The following is a 13,864-nucleotide window of genomic DNA, read 5'->3' on the forward strand; positions in this document are numbered from 1 at the left end:
TTATTTAATTATGTTTTTATTATTTTTTTTATGTTGATTTTTAGGATCAAGAAATACAAATGTTGACGACAAACTTTTTAAACAAGATTGTTAACAAGGCCCATAAACCAATTCCAAATTTGAAAATATAAATAAATTTATTTTATTTATTTATGTTTTTATTTTTTACGTTGATTTTTATTGAATTTAATAGCAACTATCAATAAAGCAGAAATACAATTTTTGACGAAACTTTTTTTTAAGCAAGTTTTACCAATGCGGTTCAGAGACCCCTTAGAAATGGAAAGAAAAATTCTCAGGGTCCATAAGCCAATTCAAAACTTGAAAATAAAAGAAAAAGTTCGCTTTGTATCTGATATCGTACAGATATATGAAAAAAATTACATACCCTCTATATTTTGAGAGGTATCGAGTCAAGAATAGACCATCAAGAGGTACAACTAGGACAATATCTTGTACTTCCCCTATCCCTTCTGGTAGATAGCCTTACTAGATGAATTTAGGAAGTTTTAGTGATCACGGCCCCATAAGAGTCACACTGATTCGTTTGCACAAGGAATTACGAATTAGCCAATCCGAAACCCAAAATACGCACGCCGAAATTTGCAAAAGTCTTGAAAATTACGATCATAGTGTCATGACTCCTTATAGCCTACAGGCTTAGAGCCTAAGAAATTTTATAAGAAGAGCAAACATTTTTGGTATCTAAGCTTCTAGATAATCCAAGGTATTCCCATCCGCTCAAGCGTTATTAACGACTGTTTTGCATCAATATGCCGAAGCCATCTTCCAGTTCTCCTGCTTCTGATAACAGCAAAGCCAACAATATTCCAATAACCGAAAATTAACCAAGTTTTATAGATTATGAGCATGCGTTCGATTCAGCTGATAGAAGAGCTTTAAACAAAAATTATTTTGCCATTATGCGTCGAGGCCATCTTCCACCTTCCCCACTTCTTGAGAACACAGCAGGCAATTTTCCAATAAACAGAAATAATAAGTTCAGAAAAAATTGAACATCTAGATTCTAGGAATTATATATTATCTTAAGAACCTAGTGAAATTTATCAACCAGCCCACTAACTCCCATTTTGATCACTGTCTTGTTGATACTCAATGTATCTTTCCATGTATACTTACATAAGCTTTTAATTTTTGACTTCTAAAATAAATACCCCTTGTGATCTTATTGACCATAGAATACCATTTCTAGAACACCAGCTTTCTCCAAGATATTTTTTTATTTGTTTACAAATCTATTTACCAAATCCAAAAGAAAATATTAACCCAAATCAGTTTGGCTTAAGACCGGAACATAGCACGATCTATTATCTTGTATTGATGTTCGATACTATCTCAGGCATTTAGGAACTAAGGTATCTTCTGCTGCAGCTATTTTGCTGACATTTAGTGAAGCGTTTGACAATCTAGACCACCTTTATTGTGCTTAGTGAAGCAAAGAAAAGTCGCTGCACGGAAGACGATTATAAGAATGCTATACAGTGAGAAGCTTTTCCCAAATGAGCATATGTCTAATTTATTTCTTACGAATCTCTCCAGGAAACTAAATTAGGCCCATTTTCCTTCTTGATTGATTTAAATAGGAATACGAACAATCGCCAAAATCTTCCCAAGCTTGCAGATGAATGAACTATTTTAAGGTTGACTTAACATGTAAGTGCCCTTACTAGTACTGACTCCTTACTCGGAGTCTTACTTGCTAGTACTTACTATCAGTAGTACTGGTTCCTTACTTGGAGTCTCACTTACTAGTACTTACTCCTTACTTGAGACACTGATACGCAACCCTGATCAAGTGGAGCTTACTTTCAGCAGAAAAAAAACGTTGGCTTGTCAAGAAAATATCGCAACAGAAACATACATAAACATATACACAAACAATACATATACATAACATACATAAACACAGCATACATAACACACATAACATACATAAACATATATATACATATAACATATCACAACGGAAACATAACGTAGTTCCTTCGTGCGCTATTTTATTCGTCATTAGAATTTTGTTGCTTGAAAGGCGTCATAGAATTGTGTTGCTTGAAAGGCATCATTAGAATATTTCTTGCTAGTATGTTATTCACAATAGAGAATAGACGCTTTTTTTAATAAAAAATGAAAAACATAAAAAAAAAACACACGACCTTTTTTTTACAGGCATTGCCAGATGCTCACATTTGACAGAAGATAAGGGCAATAGCAACAGTTTACTTTCAGATTTGATAAATGCTAATTGATATTTATACAACAATGTTCCTAGGGATATACGAGTTTCGTATATATTTAAAAACCTATTATGAGAAAGAGAATTTACTGCTAACTCTTCTTTCGTGGGTAGTATGCTAAATATCCAAATTCATTTCTGCTTTGATAAAATTTGTCTAAATCTAGTGGAAGAGGGGTAAAAAAAGTCTTAAAAGAATGGAGGGCGACCCCCCTCCACTTTATTATTAACATCTTTAATAGTAACACTTATTTACTTTTAACTATTAACGCTTCTTTCGTGGAGAAAAATGGGAATTTACTGTTTCATTTTTTACTATTTACTATTATAGTAAACCAACTATTAACGCTTCTTTCGTGGGTAGTACATTAGATATCCAGAATCATTTGGGCTTTTATTAATTTTCTTTTCCCTAGGAAAACATTATCTATTCCATCACAAAAAGAAATAACGCGCTCTTCTTTTCTATAATACTTCTACCATGAATGGTAGTCCAAACAACAAAAGTAATACCTCCTTGTGGTCAAGTTGTTTCTATTGCTAATTATTTTCCAAGGAAACACGTTTTTAAGGATTGATTGGCAATATTGTTTCCATTATCTTGATAGGTCTTCAGGAACATTATAAAATAGGAGCCAACATTTATCTTAAATCTGAGATATTTTGACAAAATCAATTGCCACGAAACTAAAAGGAGTAGTGAAAGAAACTAAAAGAAACTAAAAGAAAAACAAATGGTGTAGTGATCGATATATAGGCTGAAGAGTTATCCAATTATAAGAAGGGTAGTGATGGAAACACAATCAAGAAAGAAAAATTTAAAAACGAGACACCATAAAAGCAAAAATTAGGGGAGAACACCTCTTAAGGGAGGGGGGAGTGTACAACTCCACGGAGCTAGTAAAAGACCTTACCAGTACAATCAAATTTCGGCTATACAGGGTACTAAACTAAAAAAAAAAGGCTAAGGACAGGCAGGGTTATGATTAAAAGCGCAAAATAAATAATGTAAACTTCTTTTAATTTAATGTAATGAAAATACAAGAATCCTTTAAAAGGTTCTTAGTCATGCTCCCCTTTCCCACTATAAAACAATCAGTAAACAATTAGCAATTTGCATAATTTACAACCCTTGCTTCAAGGACCGTGGGGATTATGTCATTCCCCGAAACATATTTATTGGACTTTTTGACCATTCTGAGTAGAATAGACCCTTCAAAATTTTGAAAGAATGCCTTTGGGGGTCACGAGAAAAGAGATTAACACAAAAGGGCACGTGGGGGGTTGGCTGTCCTTTAATCCCTTTTGATTCTTAAAATAGTATTTGAAACCCCTGATCTTCAATTGAATGGGCTGCTTCCAAACTTTTTTACGCTTCGATAAAAAGTGGAAGGGGAGAAAAAAACAAATAAAAATTCGACAGTATACTATACTATATTATAATACCTATACAATATTATGTTAGATAATAAAAATTAGATAAAATCTGAAAAGACGAACCCCCTCATAAAATAGACGTAATAATTTCTGCTCGTTCCAAGTTTTAATGTTAATCCTTACTTTCAGTTGAAAAAACTTGTTTTTTTTTTAATTTAATTCGAAAACAAAGCTAAAACTGTTCTAATACTTGTTCATACTTTAGTTTGTATATGGCAGATTTCTCACAGTAAATAGGATTTTTGTGGGAGCTTTGTGGCAAACAAGTTTACGACGAATTCAAATTTGAAAATTAGCAATGAGTTAATAATAAAGAAAATGAGAGATGAAAAGTTACCTCTTCTTCAGCTTGTCCAAGCATAGTCATAGCTCGAGCATTCACATTGCGACTTAACTTTGTCGATTGCTCCTGCAATGAAGCCACTCGTTTCTGCAAATCTGAATGGTTGATACCCTAGAACAAAAGAAAGGCTAGTGTCAATGCATCTCATTTCATTTTACCCAGTAACAATACTGGTTAGGTGGTATCCTCCAGATGGCTTATGATCTGTTTAGCTCTTACGGGCTACAGCAACAATACAGATATTTAAAAGTATAAACCACTTGAAACTAGGAAAGTTAAACCAGAACTAGAGTCTTAAACCATGAAAGAGCCGATTTTGTGACAAGCCTAAATATATTCAACACCCCCACCTCCAACTCTCCCTACATTTCCGTGAATTGTCACCTCCTGCAAATAAGACGATAAACCTCCTCTCCCTTAGGCGATGTAGGCTTTAGTAGCCGAGGAGTAGGCAAAAAGTAAGCATTTCGCCTAAGACTAGTCACAAGCATATGGCGGAATATACACGCTTGACTCTGTCTCAAACCGAGTGTCAATTTTCTTCACATTACGAACTCCGTCAATGACTAGAATTGAGACCGAGTCCAACAAACTACGCACAAAAAAAGTTTAAGTAAAAAAAAGACGAATCAATACATGGGATTCAGAGCACATTTTTTGGAAGAACTAGACAATTAAATTGAAAACATGCCAGCTCTTTATGATAAAACCAATACTAAATCCAATATCACGATGGCAGTTTTTTTTAGATTCTGAGGAGTTTGTATAGCTCAGCATGACTTAGTTACTGATAAAATATAAAGAAAAAAAAATTATATCCTGATTCATTAATGCATATTTCTTTGGCTCCTTCCCACGAAGCCTTATTTTAAAAACTTTGCCGATTCTTATGGATCTTCTTGATCCATATCCTTAAGTAATGTTGAACTGAGTTACCCCGCCGGACCTGAAGCTGTCAACCCCTCTGAAGGAGAGATTCATATTTAATCCAGGAAAGTGAACAAGAGAGATGACTGGAATGAGATGGCGCAGTCATAAAAGAGGAAATGCAACTAAAGCACAATCTCTTGAGTAAAAGAGCAGATTAGGTACAATTTTTAACAAAAAAAAATTACTGGAAAATTCGCCGTTTGAAGAATTGAATTCACAATTTCAACAAAATAAAGAAAATGCACGAACTCTCTCTGTCTTGCAGCACCAGGCTTGCATCCAGGAATCCGAGACAGATCCAGGAATCGGAGGCACTACTTTGATTGACTAATTGGATACAAAGCCTTAGTCAATCACTTTTTCTTTCAGTTAACTCAACCTACTGTTACTCCAACTAACAACTCATCGCAACATCTAGCCGCCTAAGGCCAACACAGCTACGCATGCTCCTCCTCTATCCCAATCTATTCAAAGCCTACCTCTTTACACCCTCCCAGGAAGTTCCCACTTTCTTTAAGTCTTTCTTTATGAAATTTCCCTACCCCAAGCGCGGACAACCTGCTTTCCGTTTAGCCACTAAACGGTTGACCGAATAGGACAATCTTCGGTAATCTGTCATCCTTCATCAGCAGAGCGTGCCCTAGCCATCTCAACCTTTCTCTCATTATAGCCCTAGAAAACTAGAAACTTTTCATACAGCCTATTGTTTGAAATACGGTCAGTCAGACAAGTACCTAGAAGAATTCATAGGGATTTCTGTGGAAAAGATCTAGCAAATCTTCCTACACTTTTCGGAGCGCCCATGCTTCAGACAACGAAATCAGTTGCTAACCTCATTTCCTATCTTAACCGCAGCAGTGTTATTTTCGTACACAGCACTAACCACTTTAATGTTTTTGTCTGGTATACCATACAAGGATAAGACCTTCGCTAAAGCTCTTCTATCAACAAAATCGAACGCCACAACTCCACCATCTAAAGTCTAACATCCTAAACCAAAATTAAAGAGTCAAAAATAACTTGTAATAATACTATGAGTCTGTCCGTCTAAAGAACTGTCTCTTCTCACCAATAAAATCGCATTTCCGAATAATGTCATCTCAAGGCCATGTCAACGTCTGCTACTCAAGGTTGCAGAAATTACGTGGTATGAGTGTTAAAGGTAGTAGTAATGATACTAGTGATATCATCTATAGAGTACAGTAACTTTGAACGCAAATACCTTATGGCATAATTAAGCGGCTAATTAATCTAAGTCATGACAAGTTAAAAAATTAAAAACAGGAAAACTCAATAAAACAGACAAAAAAGAAGCCCAGGTAAATATTTTTTTACTCAAAAGGGACAAAAACGGGGGGAGGGGACAAGCGAACAAACACAAAACTTAACAATTAACCAAAGAAGGAAACTAGCGGATATATGTTTCTCTTTTTCCGTAATGAAGCGGACAAAGATTTGTTTCTATTTGGAGATAGAGCAACAAACGGGAGACGAGGAAGGAGTAAACTTGGGAACGGTCCGAAGAAGGCTTAATCTTAGGGGGGGGGGGTATGTTTTCGAAAAAATGAATTCCAAGCGAGGTAACGTTGCATAAAACAAAACTTAGGTATAGCATACCTCTCCTGTTTGAGCCATTAAAAAGACTGAAAACCCTTATTGGTTCTTCAGCGTGAAATTTTAAGCCAGTAAAAAGGAACGAACAACTAACTACTTAAAATTTACTGGCTTAGAATTTCCGACGGAAAAACCAAAGAGCCAATCAAGATTCCTGTTACCATGTTTCTTGCCAATATGCCCATAGTTGTTGTAAGTTTAGCTATTAGGATTTTATTTTTCTTATTTGTTCTTGCTCTTCTGTTATACATGGATTATTTATATATTTTAGTTATTTTAGTCATTTAGTTATTTATATATTTAGTTAAGAAGTAAATTTTTGCTCCCTCTTTTGTAGAAGCGTTGGGACAACTAAAATTGAACTCAAATAATCGCATAAGCAGACAGAATAACGTTGATGGAAGAATTGCGTGCTTGCATGCAATTTTGCGTTTGTTAATTAAATTCTATCCAAATCAAATCAAAATTTCACGGTAAAGAATAAACGTAATAGAATCATAACTGTCGAAAAAAACAAAGTTCAAAGAGGCATAAGTCCTTTTATTAGACAGAGAAAAACAGATACAAGAAATTCTGGAAATTTCGACCACATACATCAGTGATCATCATCAGCATATAAACTAAAGTATTACAATTTAAACAAAGTATATTTATACAAAAAAAAATATGGTGTGTTTTAATTGTAATACTTTAGTTTATATGCTGATGATGATCACTGATGTATGTGGTCAAAATATCCGGAATTTCTTGTATCTGTCTTTCACTACCTAATAAAACTCATCCCTATTCAAACTTTGTTTGTTCGTCATAGAAAGGCAGTGTGGTGTCCGAAAAAATACCTACATCAAAACTGTTTATCTAGGTTACGCTTGTACACTGCTGTTCTTTGTTTGTTCGTCATAGAAAGGCAGTGTGGTGTCCGAAAAAATACCTACATCAAAACTGTTTATCTAGGTTACGCTTGTACACTGCTGTTCTTTGTTTGTTCGTCATAGAAAGGCAGTGTGGTGTCCGAAAAAATACCTACATCAAAACTGTTTATCTAGGTTACGCTTGTACACTGCTGTTCTTGCCAGCTCGATTAACCCTAAGACTAATTAACTTAATACGTGTTAGGGTGCCGGTAAAGTGTATCCCGCACTAATAAAATAAACGAGAATATCTATACAAACAAATTTTTACTGGAAATCTCGGCTACTTTTCTTTTAATTTCGGCACCATCTTCCGCATTCTCAGTGATTTCTCAGAATTATTGAAGATCAGTTCTACGTTCTTGGTTCCATTTTGTGTTTCATACGTATATCACTTTTTTACTGGACATCGTGGGTACTTTTTCTGTAGTCTCCAATTTGGGCATCCCAATTATATTCCTGGAAATTCTTGCTGACAATACCTGCAAACCAAACCCTGATTTCCGCAATCTCGGGTACAAGTTTTTCGGCTTCGGCAAAATTTCGGTATTTCTGGGCAGTATTTTTTATCAAAATATCTGCTCCTAAATTTTTATTCTCATCTCTAAATAGGGGTATACAAGGTCTACGGTGGAAAAAGCAGCAATCTTGGTAAAGACTAAATAACGACGAAGACTTTCCACGATCCACGATACTGCCTTTCCACGATAACAACATCAACTTCCTCAAACTTCCTTGAAGCAACGATTCTGGGACAGTTCTAGTTTTTGATTTTTAGTTTCAACGATGGCATTCTACTGTGAGTCTTATTTTAGTTTTATTGTGGTTTTCTGAGGACGGCCCTTGGATATACAGCCGAAATATTCTTTTAAGGCTTAAAAAAAATCACTGTATTAGATTAATTCCCCATTATTTTACCTGTTGTTTTTTTTTACTAAAGCAAGGGAGGGACTCAGAGTCGACCCCATCCCGAAATCGAAAAATTTCTCGAAATTCTGGGAACTTCTTATTCAAATTATCAAAGAAATTTTAGTTTTTATTATTGTCCCTCTCCCTTTTTATTATTGCCCTCCCATAACATTTTCTGCACATGTGCTTGATCTTGGTAATATGTTATGCAATCTCAGTGATGTGTGAATTTCGACTACTAGGTAACGGGGATATTGTGTCTTGGCTCGTTTTTGTTCCATTCTGGCCCAAAACGAATGCCCTAACGGTAGGTGTAATCGCTAAATTGACCAACTCATGCAACAATTAATTACGCATCCCTGTTTATAATAACATAATAACTAACTTTTCTATGATAGAACTTCAGAAAAAACTCACCTTTAAATCACATTGTGAGTCTGGCTGCCCAAAGTACTGCCTACCTTCTCTAACAAAACTGCTAATAAAAAAAAATCACTCTGAAGTCATATTCTGAGTCTGGCTGCCCGAAGAACTGGCTATCTTTGCTAATATAATCGCTAATAAAAGTATTAAATGAACCCCACCCTGCAATCATATTGTGAGTCTGGCTCTCCAAAGAAATGCCTACCGTTGCTAAGAAAATTGCTAATAAAAACATCTCCCTGAAATATATAATGAGTCTGGCAACTCAAAGAACTGCCTATCTTCGCTAATAAAACCGCTAATAAAAATTAAAAAAAAATAAAAGAAAGCCAAGAGCTCATATGGCACTTGTGACGAGGTCGGAAGAGCCAAGAGCTCATATGGCATGAGCTCTAGCAAAATTCTAAGAATCAATAGATTAATTTAAAGGGAAAATCAGAGGCTTAATGCCGTGAAAATAAGAGCTCTGAGACACGAGATCCTTCTAAATATCAAAATTCATCAAGATCTGATCTCCCACTCGTCAGTTAAAAACACCTCATTTTCTCTAATTTTTCCTCTCCTTCAGCCCCACAGGTGGTCGAATCGGGGCGAACGACTTTATCAAGTCAATTTGTGCAGGTCCCTGACACGCCTACCAATTTTCATCGTCCTAGCACGTCCAGAAGCACCGAACTCGCCAAAGCACTGGACCCCCCCCCCCCCTAAATCCTCCAAAAAGAGCGGATCCAGTCCGGTTACGTCAATCACGTATCTACGACATTTGCTTATTCTACCCACCAAGTTTCATCCCGATCTCTCCACTCTAAGCGTTTTCCAAGATTTACGGTTTCCCCCTCCGACTGCCCCCAATGTCACTGGATCCGATCAGGATTTAAAATAAAATCTCTGAGACACAATATCCTTCTAAATATAAAATTTCATTAAGGTCCGATCACCCGTTCGTAAGTTAAAAATACCTCATTTTTTCTAATTTTTCCGAATTAACCGTCCTCCACTCCCCCCCCCCAGATGGTTGAACAGGGGAAACGACCATTTCTAATTTAATCTGGTCTGTTCCCTGATGCGCCTGCCAATTTAATAGTCCTAGCTTATCTGGCAGTGCCTAAACTAGCAAAATCGGGACCGACAGACACACCAACAGAACTTGCGATTGCTAACGTCACTTGTTACATACCAAGTGCCATAAAAACTCACCCTGAAATCATGTTGAGAGTCTGACTGCCCAAAGAACTGTCTATCTTCACTAAAAAAAAAAAAAAAAAAAAAAAAAAAAAAAAAAAAAAAAAAAAAAAAAAAAAAAAAAAAAAAAAAAAAAAAAAAAAAAAAACCTGAAATCTTATTGTGAGTTTCGCTGCCCAAAGAACTGCCTATCTTCGCTAATAAAACAGTTAATTAAAAAAAAATCACTCCGAAATCATATTATGAGTCTGACTGCCCAAAGAACTGCCTATCTTCACTAATAAAACCGCTAAAAAAAAAAAATAATAAAAAATAAAAACAATCTCGCCCTGAAATCATATTGTGACTTTGGCTGCCCAGAGAGCTGTCTATCTTTGCTAACATAATCGCTAATATAAAAAAAAAACTCACACTAAAATCATATCGTGAGCCTGGCTGCCCAAAGAACTACCTATGTTTGCTAATATAGTCGCAAATAATAAAAAAAAATAAATAAATAAAAAAAAAACTCACCCTGAAATCATATTGTGAATCTGGCTGTCCAAAGAACTGCCTATCTTCGTTAATAAAATCATATTTCTTCATCATCTCATTAACTCGAATCTCAGCGTCCCTTACATCAGAATTGTGCTTCGATAGCTTCAAATCCAATTGTTTAATTTGTAGTTGATGTTCAGAGATTTTCTTCTTCAGTTGTTCAATCTTATTCGTCTTCTTGGTTATTTCTGCGTTGCTTTTACTGATAAGGTCTTTTTGTGCTTTTACTCTGTCTTGTTTCTCTTTGACGACCACCTAAAAGAAGAATATTACTTAAGGACGATTAGGGTGAAATGTTCGTTTAAATACAAATAAGAAATAAGTTCGTTTATTAGTAATATAAGTCAAATAACAAAAAAAAACACGAAAATAGTAGTTCCCGCCTTGTGGGCTCCATGGCCGGAAAAACAAGGTGAGGGAAAAAATATAAAAAAGAAAAAACGAGCTAGTGTCATCTACCGCAATTAACAAAAACAAATCGGTCGATAAGGGACTCCACAGACACGGCACAAAATCAAAAATAAAAGACAAAAAGGTGACACCATCCTTTTACAGCCAATGCGAAAAAATTAATTTAAACAACCATACCCCTTCAGAACCAACTTAGAAATATAAATTTATGCATAAAAAAATTCACATATATAATAAAAATACGAATAGTATTCCCAAAGTTTAAATCTGCTAAAGAATGATTCCCCTCCTTTTTCTACCTTTGTGGGGGAGGGGTGATAGTTTGATAGCTTCTTTTTCGAACGGAGGTTTATAGCACAGTGGCACAAGCATCATTAAATAAGTTCGTCTACATACGCCCAACCGTTCAGATGAGGGAATATAATGTAGGCGATAGTAATTTTTATTTTTCACGGAGGGGACTTAGCACTCTATTCGGGCCATATGCCCAAACTATTCGATTGTATTAAATATTTCTAGTTTATTTAGCTAACCGTTCTATAATCTTCAAAGTTAGAAAATTCATTCTGCTTTCTTTTAATTGAAATAGATGTAAATAAAAATAAAATAAAATAGTGTTAAATGGAAAGTTGCCAAGAAGTATTGGATAAAGTCGAAGGAATAGAAAAGTAAATAAACTCAGAACATGAACTTACAATAAGAAATTAACTTTGCCGTAAAAAACTTAAAAAATTAATGCGACTCCGATTTTCTTTCAGATAAACTAAACTAAATCAACTAAGACTAAACCAGATAACTGAAACTAAACTAAATAAACAGAAACAAAACTTGATAAACCAGAACTGTGTAAAAAACAAAATAAACTGTGAATACAGTAAAACCAAATTAAACAAACTGGAACTGATTAAACTATAATTGTACAGGAATAAACTAAACTCTGAATAAACTAAACTCAACTAAATAATACTTAAATTGAATAAATGAAAACAGTGTGAAAGTAAACTAAACACAGAACAAAATATCACTGTCTTACACCGTAAAAAGTCGTCAACATTACAACCAGACAAATTTATTTCTATGTGAAACTAACCAAATGTCGGATCAGAACTTTGTTTAACAGCAGGAATAGGAAAGAAACAGAAAAAGAAACAAAAAAAATTCCCCCTTCCTTTTCTTGTACTCTCTTAGGAACAATAATCAAGAAAAATTAGACAGGAGCGGCAATGGCTTGTGAAAGATTTAAAGTGGGGCTAAAACAGTTGTAGAAACCATTTAAGAGATGAGAGGATTTCAGCTAGATTGAACAAATAGTTGTCACATAATGTTGTGGTTCATAAATTGTTGAGTGATTTTGAGTATGGACTTTTATCAGGATCGGACTTTCATCAGGATAGTTTCGTCAGGACCATGCAAGAAATGAAAGGATTTCAGCTAGACTGAACAAACAATTATCACATAATGTTGTGATTTATGAGTTTCTGAGATGTGATTTTGTGTTGCATGAGTTGTTGAGTGATTTTAAGCATGGACTTTTATCAGGATCGGACTTTCATCAGGATAGTTTCGTCAGGACCATGTAAGAAATGAAAGGATTTCAGCTAGACTGAACAAACAATTATCACATAATGTTGTGATTTATGAGTTTCTGAGATGTGATTTTGTGTTGCATGAGTTGTTGAGTGATTTTAAGCATAGACTTTTATCAGGATCGGACTTTCATCAGGATAGTTTCGTCAAGGCCATGTAAGAAATGAAAGGATTTCAGCTAGACTGAACAAACAATTATCACATAATGTTGTGATTTATGAGTTTCTGAGATGTGATTTTGTGTTGCATGAGTTGTTGAGTGATTTTAAGCATGGACTTTTATCAGGATCGGACTTTTATCAGGATAGTTTCGTCAGGACTATGTAAGAAATGAAAGAATTTCAGCTAGACTGAACAAACAATTATCACATAATGTTGTGATTTATGAGTTACTGAGATTTGATGTTGTGTTTCATGAGTTGTTGAGAGTGATTTTAAGCATGGGCTTTTATCAGGATCAGCCTTTCATCAGAATTGAGCTTTAATCAGGACCATTTAAGAGATAAGATGACATCAGCTAGAGTTAACAAACAGTTGTCACATAATGTTGTGATTTATAACTTGTTGAGTGGTTTAGAGCATGGACTTTTATCAGGATCGGAATCTCATCAGGATCAGGCTTTAATCAGGTCCATTTAAGAGATAATAGAATACCAGCTAAAGTGAACACATAGTTGTCAGATAAGGTTGTGATTTATAGCTTGTTGAGTGATTTTGAGCATGGACTTTTATCAGGATCGGAATCTCATCAGGATCAGGCTTTAATCAGGTCCATTTAAGAGATAATAGAATACCAGCTAAAGTGAACACATAGTTGTCAGATAAGGTTGTGATTTATAGCTTGTTGAGTGATTTTGAGCATGGACTTTTATCAGGATCGGAATCTCATCAGGATCAGGCTTTAATCAGGTCCATTTAAGAGATAATAGAATACCAGCTAAAGTGAACACATAGTTGTCAGATAAGGTTGTGATTTATAGCTTGTTGAGTGATTTTGAGCATGGAATTTTATCAGGATCGGAATCTCATCAGGATCAGGCTTTAATCAGGTCCATTTAAGAGATAATAGAATACCAGCTAAAGTGAACACATAGTTGTCAGATAAGGTTGTGATTTATAGCTTGTTGAGTGATTTTGAGCATGGACTTTCACCAAGATAGGACTTTCCTCAGGATCGTTTCGTCAGGACCATTTAAAAGACGAGATGATTTAAGCTAGATTGAACCAATAGTTGTCACTTAACGATGTGATTTATAAATTGTTGATTGGTTTTGTGCATTGACTTCCATAGAGATCGTATTGGGATATTACTCTCAACGAATGATT

General features: G+C 35.0%; 1 protein-coding gene across 1 annotated transcript in view; it reads right to left on the reverse strand.

Annotated features, from left to right (window-relative positions):
• LOC136041230 (structural maintenance of chromosomes protein 2-like) overlaps window positions 1–13,864 on the reverse strand; it is a 140,499-nt gene that overhangs the window by 60,759 nt on the left and 65,876 nt on the right. The window contains exons 11-12 of the mRNA XM_065725819.1: window positions 10,517–10,795; window positions 4,029–4,145 (exon numbers count right to left, since the gene is read on the reverse strand). Of these exons, the coding sequence (XP_065581891.1) occupies window positions 4,029–4,145; window positions 10,517–10,795 (396 nt within the window). The remainder of the gene's footprint in view (window positions 1–4,028; window positions 4,146–10,516; window positions 10,796–13,864) is intronic.

This window comes from Artemia franciscana, unplaced genomic scaffold (assembly GCF_032884065.1).
Source record: "Artemia franciscana unplaced genomic scaffold, ASM3288406v1 PGA_scaffold_1180, whole genome shotgun sequence".
NCBI lineage: Eukaryota > Metazoa > Arthropoda > Branchiopoda > Anostraca > Artemiidae > Artemia > Artemia franciscana.